Raw genomic sequence first — 15,121 nt, 5'->3', positions numbered from 1 at the left:
GAATGTGAACATTTGTTTTCCTAAAAGTGTATGGCAGATCTTTGAAAGTTTTGGGGTTTACGTGTTTACATTAGTAATGTATGTTCTGTACTGTCAGTGAGCAAGAATAGAATGAATTGTCTTCTTTAGTTCATCATCTTAGTTTGTTCTCAGCGTTATCGTCATGTGGTCATTTGTAACTTTTAACTTATTGAATTGTGTTGTCCTTTTCTGTTGTATTTCATCGTGTTCTTTGTTCCATCACCTTTATCATTTTCCATTTTACAGATTGTCCCACACCATCTCGTCACCATGTTTCTGTCTCTCAAATCCCTGCTTTTCCTGATGGTGAAGAGTTCAGTGACTTTATGCAAGGGCCTGTTCAAAGCCCTTCATTTGGGGTTTCTTCCCAACCTATCCAGGCATTCAGTCTGCGTTCCCAAGCTGGGGAGATGCTGTCGGAGCAGGCTGTGAAACTTACCCAGCCTCCCCCTCCAGCACAGATTCAAGGGTACTCAAGTCCACAAGGCTCCATTGGGCAGGTTCCTAAAATTTCTACCTCATCACCTGCACATTCTGTACAAACAACAGGTAACTCATATTTTTCAAGTCCACCAATTCTAGCATGATTTCCCCTCCATTTGAAATGCTCTCCTTGTAACTTGCATCATGGTATGGAAATAAGTCAGGCTAGGCAGTATGATCACAGTCACTTATTTAAAGGTGATAATACAATCAGCTTAGCTCACTCGCATGAACTTTTTCATACATTTTGCTTGATAAAGTTGAGGATAGACTCATTTTTGTTGTTGCTGCCTAGCGCAGCCTCCATTTGCCATGAGGCTAAACGTGCAAGAACACATTCTTGAGTGTCTATCCACCACCTGCCTGTAACATCATGTGTGGATGACTTCTCAGACTTCAAGTCAGTTGAGATGCTACACTTCCATTGAAATGGCTATCAAGGCTATTGAAAGTTTGTCTTACATGCTAGCTTTAATGATTACATTTCTTTTTGGGGGCTGTTCACCTTTGTTATCAAACATTCAAGGTGGTACACTCACAGAAGTAGAGTGTGAACTGACAGAATTGTTTTGTATTGCTGTGCCAATTCCAACATTAAATGGGACAGTGGAATGGCTTGTGTGGTCCGTCTCTCTAGATTTCTATGGGCAGATGACTTGCTGGAGCCATTCATGGAGAGGAAGACATTCCCATTTGGCAATGTTGAAAGGCTCATAGTCTATTACTGTGTATTTCTTTGGAATAGCTATGACAAAGCTGATATTCTGAAGGCACCCAGGTACTTCGGTTAGTGAAGACTGCCCAATATGTACACGCTTCATTTTTTTATTCACTTTGGTTGGGGTTTAAATTCAGTAGACCTATTTCATTAAATAGCATATGTGCTTGCATTTATTTCTAAGTTGGCAGTTCTGTGGGATGCTGGGAGGGAAATATATACATTGATATTTTAAAACTGATGGAAGGTTTCCTATAACTGATCATTTTTTATTGATATCTTCTCGATATTTGAGCAAACCTAAAGTAATCAATCCATGGTGCTATTTGTTTAGGCCCTTCGTTGGAGCTGAACGTTTTAACCTCTGGTGACTTAAGTTCACCCAGCCAAAGACTATTTAGCTTTAAACCATCGGAATCTTTGACTGAAGTCACACCCAAAGCTACATCCTCAACTCCAAGTGAAACTCTTCCCAGTTCATTGTCCCACAACTTGGGGGGGGTTGGCAGTCCCGTCGCTGCAGAGGACACAAAATCATCAGACCAAAACCGACCAATGAAGGAAAGTGGTGAGCTGATTGCATTTCTGATACTGAGGAACAGCTTTTGACTAACAATCTTGATTGGAGAGAAAAAAACAATCAGCTATTTTTGCTTCAGCACACTTGCTTACATATTAACTAATGTCTATGCCGGATGCTAAATTAAGCCTGCTTCAAATTCTTAAGTGCTGCTTTTGCAACTCTATTTTATAATCTTTTAACAATCACTTTTATTATTTTATTTATCTTTCTCATTTCCAAACAGCACAGCATTTTCCAATTTCTATTTTAATGATTTCTCCCAGTCGGTGTGTAACCCAGGAATCATCAATGCAGGGTGCTAAATAATTTGTTACACTTTTATGTATTTGACCCTCTACTTTTCAGGATTTTGTTTTAAAGCCTAATGTGGCTCTGAGATACTTACCAACTTTATCTGACAAAGCATACATTCCATCTGTCATGATAACACTGCGGAGTTGAAGAGCATCTTTCTACTTGTGTGACTTTATTTCTTGAGTGGTCTAATCCATGGGAACTTCAACAGGCTCTTCCTTGTTTTAACACACTCTGGGCCCAATTATGACTTCGGATGGAAAAGCCCATCCGCCAAAGTTCCGACTGGGAGGTTGCCGCCACTGTGGCGGCCTCCCCACCGGGGCCAATGCGAGTTAGCCCAGTGGGAAACTGCCTACAGCATTGTCTCCGACTCGTAATAGAGCTGGCGGCAATGCTGTAGTGCGTAGGGTGCACCAACACCCGTCAAAATGTTCACTGTCTGTTAAGCAGACAGTGAACGTTGCAACGGGGCTCGCCGGGGTGCCCCTACACTGCCCATGTCAAGTGCATGGGCAGTGCAGGGCCTCCATGGGGCACCCTGCTCCCCGTCCCCGCCAGCCTTTCCATGGCAGGGTCACCGTCGTAATCTCCAGGTGGCGCTGCGTACTGGCGGTCTGACAGCGTAATGTGGCGGTCGGACTGCCGCATTGGCATCGGTCCGACCACCGCCGTGACCCTGCAGGTCATTAGACTACCAGGGTTATAATGAGGCCCTCGGTTTCCAGTCGTTGCCCACTCCTGGTTCTAATGTCCCTAAACAAATTTTAACCACCCAGTACTTTTTGTTGCCTGTGAGATTCCCTGAACGGTTTTAACAGCATATGTTTGGGGAAAAAATACAGTTTCCGTACATATGTTCTTATAACTTTGTTGGAAAACCACTACTCTTGGAAGTGAAATTGATGTTAGGAACATTAAAAAAGTGGTAGAGGCTATTTGTTGCTGGAAGAAGGTATTCGGCGCCGTGCTCACTGGGGAATGTGTATGTGGCTGCACAACTTCTTCAAAAATAGTGCTTGAGTAGGTGCTTCCCATGCATTTCACATTTAAAAAAGCTGAAAATGTCTCACTACCAAATAGATGCCCGCCCATTTTGTATCATGTTACTGCTACAGGTTTACATGATTTGCATAGACATACTATTTCCAGGAAATTTAGAGAAAGAGTGTAGTTTACAAAGCTTGACCAGACATCAGTAACCTTTACTACTTTTGCTGTTACTATAAGTCTACTGGAAGGCGAGGGGATTGATAACTGAAATGTGGTACCTCAAAACAAACCCCTTCACGTTTGATAGGTGCTGGCGAGAAGTTGAAATACTTACATGGACAACTGAGATTTGCTCTTTCGAAATTACATGTGTCCATGCTTTAGTTGATTTTAATCTGGATAATTGCTTTTATGTGACAGGAAGAAAGATTGCCTCAGAACTATACATTTATTTATAAGAAATACATAGATACCTTATATTTATACAATACTGCTAGGAGTCCTACAGTCTATGTGGCACACTTTTAGCCAAGATACAATTATTGTGGCAAAATACCTGTTGTCAAGAAATGTTTTATACACTTTGTCTTTTGAAATGTAAAATGCCAATAATGGCACAGATTTATTTCTCCTGTTGTCAACCACGGGCCTTCTCATGTTAGCTGTAAATGTACTGGTCTGCTCAAGAAAGGTGAGACACAGGCAGCATTTGTAAATTGTTCGTATGTCGTATGAAGATAACTAGGACCCTTTTTCTGTCAAGTGTAAATAAAAATATTTTAAAAATCTAACTTGGTTGTAATTGTATCCCAAACCTGATCTCGGTGCATTGAAGTAAAACGGAGTCAAATATCTTACCTGCCCTTTGGCTGTAGACAAGACAGGCTTTGAAATTCTAAGCCACTTGAAGATATAGCACTTAAAATGTGGGAGGCTCCGACTACAATGAACTGCAATAATCCACTACCACTGGAAAAGGTGCCTTAACTATCACACAATACCAGTATTGGACATTCCAGCTAGTTCAAAGGTCTGAGCTCTAAAATTCCTTCAGTCCATGTAAATAAATATCAGTTTATACAAATGTTAATCAGCATACAAAAGCTTTCTACAGCTTCAGGGCAAGCATTCCTGCTTCAGTGGCAGGTTGATTTGAACGTCGCAGAAGCAGCAGTGACTACCACTTTCCTCGCTCAAATCCGTGTTAAATCTATGAAACGTTATACCAGTACCAGAGCAGATATGAAATACCACACAGAACTTACCCCTGAACAGGCTCTAGATTTCTGGAGGCAAATGAAGATAATTATTATCTTGTTTTCAATAACCGGATGACGAATATAGTAGTCTCTCTCGTGGAGGAGGCAATAGTAATTTTGTATTGTATATTGCATTTTATATTAATGAGTGGTATTCCTAAGTTATAAGTGGGAAGGATGCATTATCTTATGCTCCCTAATGTAATTTCCTACAAAAGGGCAGAGCCAATTTTCCAAAGATATATGTCCCATCTGCAAATGGACATCTGTAGGGTTTCATTAAATAGATCTACATGCTTAACTCAATTTTATTGAATAAGGGACCAGCCAGATATAGTTAGTCAACCTACCCAAGTGCTTCTAAATAATTTTTGACTATCGGCTTACAAAACTGAATAATGTCTACTTTGTATCCATTTCTCATTTCATCATTTGCGAATTAATATACTTTTTACAGGAGTAACATTATTGAGATTTGAAGCTCGACCCTGTTTGGGGCCTCTCATAAATGGACCATAAATGGGAGTGCACAAATGCCTAACGTCTGCACGTTGTATCCACTGCCTTATGCCTCAGCTGGAGCTTTTCTAAACATTGAGGCCCCTGGATGAATTGTGTTTGGCGCAATTAACTTGAGGTGTGCTTCTCTTCGTTCACAAGAGTTGGAAGTATAGAATGTGCCACCCTGAATTGCTTTCTCTGTATCTCTGTCTTTAACAGTTCAGCAGATTCATCTTGTTTCCTTCTCTTTGGGACTTATAGGTGCTTTGGCTAACAAATTGCATGTTGTGTTATCCATTTACATTTGATTGCAATTGGGCTTCCATAGAAGGACCAAGAGGCCTAGTTGGCCTTGTCAGAATTTTGACTGGTGGACTCAGTGGCTCTTTGCAGTGCAGTTAGCGACTATTTTGCTATCTTAAATTTAGATATTAAAATTTTTTATCTCTGATTTTCTTCCACCTACTTGTCTTTTTTTGTGTAGGTATTGGGGTTTTTCCATCTCAGGATCAGATCCAGCCGATGGCGCCAGCTTGGCTGTACAATGACAGTCTCGTACCAGGTAAATGTAAAAAAAGTTGAATGCTGTCAGCACCGAATCACTTTATTTCACAAATATTCAATTGCCCCTTTTTATTATATTATCATGATGAACATTTTACGTTTTTACAATGTTTTATACTTATTTTACATGTGTGGAACAAACTGGATTTTGAGTCATTTGCTTTTACATTTGAAAACATAGGTAATGTGTAGGAAAGTACCATCTTGCCTGGCATGTTACCCCCATATTTCACTGTATATATGTTGTTTTAGTTGTATGTGTCACTTGGACCCTGCCAGCCAGGGCCCCAGTGCTCATAAGTGTGCCCTGTATGTGTTACCTGTGTTATGACTAACTGTCTCACTGAGGCTCTGCTAATCAGAACCTCAGTGGTTATGCTCTCATTTCTTTACAAATTGTCACTAACAGGCTAGTGACCAATTTTACCAATTTACATTGGCATACTGGAACACCCTTATAATTCCCTAGTATATGGTACTGAGGTACCCAGGGTATTGGGGTTCCAGGAGATCCCTATGGGCTGCAGCATTTCTTTTGCCACCCATAGGGAGCTCTGACAATTCTTACACAGGCCTGCCACTGCAGCCTGAGTGAAATAACGTCCACGTTATTTCACAGCCATTTTACACTGCACTTAAGTAACTTATAAGTCACCTATATGTCCAACCTTTACCTGGTAAAGGTTAGGTGCTAAGTTACTTAGTGTGAGGGCACCCTGGCACTAGCCAAGGTGTCCCCACATTGTTCAGGGCCAATTCCCTGGACTTTGTGAGTGCGGGGACACCATTACACGTGTGCACTACATATAGGTCACTACCTATGTGTAGCTTCACAATGGTAACTCCGAATATGGCCATGTAACATGTCTAAGATCATGGAATTGCCCCACCAATGCCATCCTGGTATTGGAGAGACAATCCCATGATTCCCCGGGTCTCTAGCACAGACCCGGGTACTGCCAACCTGCCTTTCCCGGGGTTTCACTGCAGCTGCTGCTGCTGCCAACCCCTCAGACAGGTTTCTGCCCTCCTGGGGTCCAGCCAGGCTTGGCCCAGGAAGGCAGAACAAAGGACTTCCTCAGAGAGAGGGTGTTACACCCTCTCCCTTTGGAATAAGGTGTCAGGGCTGGGGAGGAGTAGCCTCCCCCAGCCTCTGGAAATGCTTTGATGGGCACAGATGGTGCCCATCTCTGCATAAGCCAGTCTACACCGGTTCAGGGATCCCTCAGCCCTGCTCTGGCGCGAAACTGGGCAAAGGAAAGGGGAGTGACCACTCCCCCTGACCTGCACCTCCCCTGGGAGGTGCCCAGAGCTCCTCCAGTGTGCTCCAGACCTCTGCCATCTTGGAAACAGAGGTGCTGCTGGCACACTGGACTGCTCTGAGTGGCCAGGGCCAGCAGGTGACGTCAGAGACTCCTTCTGGTAGGCTCCTTCAGGTGTTGCTAGCTTATCCTCTCTCCTAGGTAGCCAAACCTCCTTTTCTGGCTATTTAGGGTCTCTGCTTTGGGGAATTCCTTAGATAACGAATGCAAGAGCTCATCAGAGTTCCTCTGCATCTCTCTCTTCACCTTCTGCCAAGGAATCGACTGCTGACCGCGCTGGAAGCCTGCAAAACTGCAACAAAGTAGCAACGACGACTACTGCGACACTGTAACGCTGATCCAGCCGCCTTCTCGACTGTTTTCTTGGTGGTGCATGCTGTGGGGGTAGTCTGCCTCCTCTCTGCACTAGAAGCTCAGAAGAAATCTCCTGTGGGTCGACGGAATCTTCCCCCTGCAACCGCAGGCACCAAAGAACTGCATCACCGGTCCTCTGGGTCTCCTCTCAGCACGACGAGCGAGGTCCCTTGAACTCAGCAACTCTGTCCAAGTGACTCCCACAGTCCAGTGACTCTTCAGTCCAAGTTTGGTGGAGGTAAGTCCTTGCCTCCCCATGCCAGACTGCATTGCTGGGAACCGTGTGTTTTGCAGCTACTCCGGCTCCTGTGCACTCACCGAGAATTTCCTTCGTGCACAGCCAAGCCTGGGTCCCCGGCACTCTAACCTGCATTGCACGACCTCCTGAGTTGTCCTCCGGCGGCGTGGGACTCTCTTGTGCAACTTCAGCTGACCACCGTTTCACTCCACTTCGTAGTGCCTGTTCCGGCACTTCTGCGGGTGCTGCCTGCTTCTGAGAGGGCTCCTTGTCTTGCTGGGCGCCCCCTCTGTCCCCTGACGCAATTGGTGACATCCTGGTCCCTCCTGGGCCACAGCAGCATCCAAAAACCCTAACCGCGACCCTTGCATACAAGTCGAGACGGCGGATATGCGAGTCTCTGATCCTGATAGAGTATATGAAGTGACTCTGCGATTAGAAGGGGACTTGTTTGCGGTCTTTCTGCGGGGAAAACACTTCTGCATGACTCTTCACGACGTGGGACATCCATCCTCCAAAGGGGAAGTTTCTAGCCCTTGTCGTTCGTGCAGAATCCTCAGCTTCTACCATCTGGTGGCAGCTTCTTTGCATCCACAGCTGGCATTTCCTGGGCATCTGCCCACTCCCGACTTGATCGAGACTTTTGGACTTGGTCCCCTTGTTCCACAGGTACTCTCATCTGGAAATCCATTGTTGTTGCATTGCTGGTGTTGGTCTTTCCTGCAGAATTCCCCTATCACGACTTCTGTGCTCTTTGGGGAACTTAGGTGCACTTTGCACCCGCTTTTCAGGGTCTTGGGGTGGGCTATTTTTCTAACCCTCACTGTTTTCTTACAGTCCCAGCGACCCTCTACAAGGTCACATAGGTTTGGGGTCCATTCGTGGTTCGCATTCCACTTCTAGAGTATATGGTTTGTGTTGCCCTTATCCCTATGTGCCCCCATTGCTTCCTATTGTGACTATACGTTGTTTGCACTGTTTTCTATTGCTATTACTGCATATTTTGGTATTGTGTACATATATCTTGTGTATATTTGCTATCCTCATACTGAGGGTACTCACTGAGATACTTTTGGCATATTGTCATAAAAATAAAGTACCTTTATTTTTAGTATATCTGTGTATTGTGTTTTCTTGTGATATTGTGCATATGACACTAGTGGTACTGTAGGAGCTTCACTCGTCTCCTAGTTCAGCCTAAGCTGCTCTGCTAAGCTACCTTTTCTATCAGCCTAAGCTGCTAGACACCCCTCTACACTAATAAGGGATACCTGGGCCTGGTGCAAGGTGTAAGTACCCCTTGGTACTCACTACAAGCCAGTCCAGCCTCCTACATTGATTGTGCAGCGGTGGGATAAGTACTTTGCAACTACTTACCACTTTTGTCATTGTACTTTTCATAAGAGAAAAATATACAAAACAAGTTCAGTGTATGTACACCTAACCAAAAAGTTTTGCTTTTCTTCTCTCACTTCTTTTCTAAGTGCTGAAAAGTACCTCTAAAACTTTCAAAAAGTTCTTAAAAAGTTTTAAAAGTTTTTTTCTGTTCTTTAAAAAGTTCTAAAAAAACTTTTTCTTTCTTTTTCTATCCCTTAAACACTTTGTATAATGTCTGGCACAGGCCAAACTGTTGATCTGTCCAAGACTGCTTATGGTCACCTTAGCTGGAAGGCAGCAAGGAGTCTCGGTGTAGAAAGAGGTTTAGGGGTAGGGAAGAATCCCTCTAGAGAACTATTAGTTAACATGCTAGTTGAACAAGACAAGACTTTTGTTGGTACTTCTGGTGAGAAATTAGCTGATGGTTCCCACTCTGATTCTGGGGCACCCCTAGCAAAAGAGATGGGAGGGAATCTTTCCAACCTGCCCCTTAGCAAGCCACCTAGCATAGCTGGTACTGATGTGAATTCACATCACAGTAAGACTGTTGTCTCACATCACAGTAATAGTGTTGTTTCTCATCACAGTAGAAGTATCACCTCTGTAGGCCAGAATGTTAGTGTGACATCTGTTAGGGCCAGGTCTCCTTCTGTTCATTCTCACCATTCTTCTGTTTCAAGACATGCCCTACCCACCCACCCTGATGACAGAGTGATAGAAAGGGAGCTCAGTAGATTGAGAGTGGAACAATCCAGGCTGAAGCTCAAGAAGCAACAGCTGGATTTAGATAGGCAGTCCTTGGAAATAGAAAGAGAAAGACAGAAATTGGGTTTAGAAACCCATGGTGGCAGCAGCAGTATTCCAAATAGTCATCCTGCAAAAGAGCATGATTCTAGGAATCTGCACACGATAGTTCCCCCTTACAAGGAGGGGATGACATTAACAAGTGGTTTGCTGCACTTGAGAGGGCCTGTGTTGTACAGGATGTCCCTCAAAGGCAGTGGGCTGCTATCCTATGGCTATCTTTCAGTGGAAAGGGTAGGGTTAGGCTCCTTACTGTAAAAGAAAGTGAGGCCAATGATTTCAGAGTTCTTAAGAATGCACTCCTAGATGGTTATGGCTTAACCACTGAACAGTACAGGATGAAGTTCAGAGAAACCAGAAAGGAGTCTTCACAAGACTGGGTAGACTTTGTTGACCATTCAGTGAAGGCCTTGGAGGGGTGGTTACATGGCAGTAAAGTTGCTGACTATGAAAGCCTGTATAACTTAATCGTGAGAGAGCATATTCTTAATAATTGTGTGTCTGATTTGTTACACCAGTACCTGGTAGACTCTGATCTGACCTCTCCCCAAGAATTGGGAAAGAAGGCAGACAAATGGGTCAGAACAAGGGTGAACAGAAAAGTTCATACTGGGGGTGACAAAGATGGCAAGAAGAAGGATGGTAAGTCTTCTGACCAGGGTGGGGACAAATCTAAAAATGAGTCTTCATCAGGCCCACAAAAACACTCTGGTGGGGGTGGTGGGCCCAAATCCTCTTCTAATCAAAACAAAGAAAAGAAACCATGGTGCTATTTATGTAAAATAAAAGGCCATTGGACAACAGATCCCAGTTGTCTAAAGAAAAGCACCAAGCCTCCTACCACTACAACCCCTGCTGCTACACCTAGTGCCCCTAGTAATAGCAGTAGTGGTGGGAGCAAACCTACTAATAGCCAATCCAAGGGAGTAGCTGGGCTCACTTTTGGTAACTTAGTTGGGGTTGGTCTTGTTAGGGAGGCCACAGAGGCTGTGTTAGTCTCTGAGGGGGCTATTGATTTAGCCACCTTGGTTGCTTGTCCCCTTAACATGGATAAGTACAAGCAACTACCCCTAATAAATGGTGTTGAGGTTCAGGCCTACAGGGACACAGGTGCCAGTGTTACCATGGTAATAGAGAAACTGGTCCACCCTGAACAACACCTACTTGGTCACCAGTACCAAGTAACCGATGCTCATAACAACACACTTAGCCACCCATGGCTGTTGTAAATCTCAACTGGGGGGGGGGGGGGGGGGTTACTGGTCCAAAGAAAGTTGTGGTTGCCTCAGATTTACCTGTAGACTGTCTACTAGGGAATGATTTAGAGACATCAGCTTGGTCAGATGTGGAGTTGGAGGCTCATGCAGCAATGCTGGGCATTCCAGGGCATATTTTTGCTTTAACCAGGGCTCAGGCCAAAAAGCAAAAAGGACAGGGTGACTTGGATCCTGGAAGAATGGACCAAGTGCTCCCTAAAGCTAGGGTTAGTAGAAGTAAATCACTACCTACTATCCCTCCCTCTACAGTGGATTCTACTTCTGAGGAAGAAGAATTTCCACCCTGTGCAGAACCTACACCAGAGGAGCTGGAAGCGGACACTGCTGAGCTTTTGGGTGAAGGGGGGCCTGCCAGGGAGGAGCTGAGTGTGGCACAGCATACCTGTCCCACACTAGAGGGTCTAAGGCAGCAAGCTGTCAAACAAGCAAATGGGGATGTCAGTGACTCTCACAGAGTTTACTGGGAGGACAACCTCTTGTACACTGAAGCAAGGGAACCAAAACCTGGAGCTGCCAGGAGATTGGTGATTCCTCAGGAGTACAGAAAGTTCCTCCTAACTCTAGCCAACGACATTCCCTTAGCTGGACATTTGGGGCAAATGAAAACTTGGGGCAGGCTTGTCCCCTTGTTTCATTGGCCTAGAATGTCAGAGGACACAAAGGAATTTTGTAAGTCCTGTGAAACCTGTCAAGCCAGTGGCAAGACAGGTGGCACTCCAAAGGCACCCCTTATCCCACTGCCTGTGGTTGGGGTTCCCTTTGAAAGGGTAGGGGTTGACATAGTTGGCCCCCTTGACCCTCCTACTGCTTCAGGCAATAGGTTTATCTTGGTGGTAGTGGACCATGCCACCAGATACCCTGAAGCAATTCCTCTAAGGACCACTACAGCTCCTGCAGTGGCAAAGGCCCTCCTAGGAATCTTTTCCAGGGTGGGCTTCCCAAAAGAGGTGGTATCAGACAGAGGAAGCAATTTCATGTCTGCTTACTTAAAGGCCATGTGGAAGGAGTGTGGTGTTACATACAAGTTCACCGCACCCTATCATCCACAAACAAATGGACTGGTGGAGAGATTTAACAAAACTCTCAAAGGCATGATTATGGGACTCCCTGAAAAACTCCGCAGGAGATGGGATATCCTGTTACCTTGCCTCCTTTTTGCTTACAGGGAGGTACCCCAAAAAGGAGTGGGCTTCAGCCCCTTTGAACTCCTATTTGGACACCCTGTGAGAGGTCCTCTAACACTTGTTAAGGAGGGTTGGGAACAACCTTTAAAAGCTCCAAAGCAAGACATAGTGGACTATGTACTTGGCCTCAGATCTAGGATGGCTGAGTACATGAAAAAGGGCAGTAAAAACCTTCAGGCCAGCCAAGAGCTCCAAAAGCAATGGCATGACCAGAAGGCTGTTTTGGTTCAGTACCAACCAGGGCAGAAAGTCTGGGTCTTGGAGCCTGTGGCACCAAGAGCACTCCAAGACAAATGAAGTGGACCCCACATAATTGTTGAAAAGAAGGGAGAAGTCACCTACTTAGTTGACTTAGGCACTGCCAGGAGTCCCCTTAGGGTGCTCCATGTTAATCGCCTGAAACCCTACTATGACAGGGCTGATCTCACCCTGCTCATGGCAACAGATGAGGGACAGGAAGAAGAGAGTGACCCTCTCCCTGATCTCTTCTCTTCCACAGAACAAGATGCTCTAGTGGAAGGTGTAGTTTTGGCAGATTGTCTTACTGCTGAGCAGAAAGACCACTGCATAAATCTCCTAGGTCAGTTTTCTGAACTCTTCTTTACTGTGCCAGGCACCACTTCTTGGTGTGAGCACACTATAGATACTGGAGACAGCTTGACTGTCAAAAGTAAGATCTTTAGGCAGCCTGACCATGTCAGAGACTGCATAAAGCAAGAAGTACAGAAAATGCTTGAACTGGGAGTGGTTGAGCACTCTGAAAGTCCATGGGCCTCTCCTGTGGTACTGGTACCAAAACCTCATTCCAAGGATGGAAAGAAGGAAATGCGGTTTTGTGTAGATTATAGAGGTCTCAACCAGGTAACCAAAACTGATGCTCACCCTATACCCAGGGCAGATGAGCTAATAGATACACTGGCATCTGCCAAGTATCTAAGCACTTTTGATTTGACTGCAGGGTATTGGCAGATCAAATTATCAGAAGATGCAAAAGCAAAAACTGCTTTTTCAACCATTGGAGGCCATTACCAATTTACAGTAATGCCTTTTGGATTGAAAAATGCACCTGCCACTTTTCAGAGGTTGGTGAATACAGTCCTGCAAGGGCTGGAAGCTTTTAGTGCAGCATATCTAGATGATATAGCTGTCTTTAGCTCCAGCTGGGATGATCACCTGGTCCACCTATGGAAAGTTTTGGAGGCCCTGCAAAAGGCAGGCCTCACTATCAAGGCTTCAAAGTGCCAGATAGGGCAGGGGGAAAGTGGTTTATCTGGGACACCTGGTAGGTGGAGAACAGATTGCACCACTTCAGGGGAAAATCCAAACTATTATAGATTGGGTTCCCCCTACAACTCAGACCCAGGTGAGAGCCTTCTTAGGCCTCACTGGGTATTACAGGAGGTTCATAAAGAACTATGGCTCCATTGCAGCCCCTCTTAATGACCTCACATCTAAGAAAATGCCTAAAAAGGTATTGTGGACAACAGGGGGTTGTGTAGGAAAGTACCATCTTGCCTGGCATGTTACCCCCATATTTCACTGTATATATGTTGTTTTAGTTGTATGTGTCACTGGGACCCTGCCAGCCAGGGCCCCAGTGCTCATAAGTGTGCCCTGTATGTGTTACCTGTGTTATGACTAACTGTCTCACTGAGGCTCTGCTAATCAGAACCTCAGTGGTTATGCTCTCTCATTTCTTTCCAAATTGTCACTAACAGGCTAGTGACCAATTTTACCAATTTACCTTGGCATACTGGAACACCCTTATAATTCCCTAGTATATGGTACTGAGGTACCCAGGGTATTGGGGTTCCAGGAGATCCCTATGGGCTGCAGCATTTCTTTTGCCACCCATAGGGAGCTCTGACAATTCTTACACAGGCCTGCCACTGCAGCCTGAGTGAAATAACGTCCACGTTATTTCACAGCCATTTTACACTGCACTTAAGTAACTTATAAGTCACCTATATGTCCAACCTTTACCTGGTAAAGGTTAGGTGCTAAGTTACTTAGTGTGAGGGCACCCTGGCACTAGCCAAGGTGCCCCCACATTGTTCAGGGACAATTCCCCGGACTTTGTGAGTGCGGGGACACCATTACACGCGTGCACTACATATAGGTCACTACCTATGTGTAGCTTCACAATGGTAACTCCGAATATGGCCATGTAACATGTCTAAGATCATGGAATTGCCCCACCAATGCCATCCTGGTATTGGAGAGACAATCCCATGATTCCCCGGGTCTCTAGCACAGACCCGGGTACTGCCAACCTGCCTTTCCCGGGGTTTCACTGCAGCTGCTGCTGCTGCCAACCCCTCAGACAGGTTTCTGCCCTCCTGGGGTCCAGCCAGGCTTGGCCCAGGAAGGCAGAACAAAGGACTTCCTCAGAGAGAGGGTGTTACACCCTCTCCCTTTGGAATAAGGTGTTAAGGCAGGGGAGGAGTAGCCTCCCCCAGCCTCTGGAAATGCTTTGATGGGCACAGATGGTGCCCATCTCTGCATAAGCCAGTCTACACCGGTTCAGGGATCCCTCAGCCCTGCTCTGGCGCGAAACTGGACAAAGGAAAGGGGAGTGGCCACTCCCCTGACCTGCACCTCCCCTGGGAGGTGCCCAGAGCTCCTCCAGTGTGCTCCAGACCTCTGCCATCTTGGAAACAGAGGTGCTGCTGGCACACTGGACTGCTCTGAGTGGCCAGGGCCAGCAGGTGACGTCAGAGACTCCTTCTGATAGGTTTCTTCAGGTGTTGCTAGCCTATCCTCTCTCCTAAGTAGCAAAACCTCCTTTTCTGGCTATTTAGGGTCTCTGCTTTGGGGAATCCCTTAGATAACGAATGCAAGAGCTCATCAGAGTTTCTCTGCATCTCTCTCTTCACCTTCTGCCTAGGAATCGACTGCTGACCGCGCTGGAAGCCTGCAAAACTGCAACAAAGTAGCAACGACGACTACTGCGACACTGTAACGCTGATCCAGCCGCCTTCTCGACTGTTTTCCTGGTGCTGCATGCTGTGGGGGTAGTCTGCCTCCTCTCTGCACTAGAAGCTCCGAAGAAATCTCCCGTGGGTCGACGGAATCTTCCCCCTGCAACCGCAGGCACCAAAGAACTGCATCACCGGTCCTCTGGGTCTCCTCTCAGCACGACGAACGAG

General features: G+C 45.7%; 1 protein-coding gene across 9 annotated transcripts in view; it reads left to right on the top strand.

Moving 5' to 3' along the window:
* The window catches only part of SYNRG (synergin gamma), a 361,082-nt gene that overhangs the window by 85,054 nt on the left and 260,907 nt on the right, over positions 1 to 15,121 (top strand). For 5 of the 9 annotated variants that reach the window (XM_069226579.1, XM_069226580.1, XM_069226581.1 and 2 more), the window contains 3 exons: positions 268 to 570; positions 1,557 to 1,790; positions 5,337 to 5,414. In XM_069226579.1, coding sequence (XP_069082680.1) covers positions 268 to 570; positions 1,557 to 1,790; positions 5,337 to 5,414 — 615 coding nt within the window. The remainder of the gene's footprint in view (positions 1 to 267; positions 571 to 1,556; positions 1,791 to 5,336; positions 5,415 to 15,121) is intronic. The other 4 variants (XM_069226585.1, XM_069226586.1, XM_069226587.1 and 1 more) reach the window with 2 other exon arrangements.

Source organism: Pleurodeles waltl, chromosome 3_2, assembly GCF_031143425.1.
Source record: "Pleurodeles waltl isolate 20211129_DDA chromosome 3_2, aPleWal1.hap1.20221129, whole genome shotgun sequence".
Classification (NCBI taxonomy): domain Eukaryota; kingdom Metazoa; phylum Chordata; class Amphibia; order Caudata; family Salamandridae; genus Pleurodeles; species Pleurodeles waltl.
This window is presented reverse-complemented; position numbering and strand designations above follow the sequence as displayed.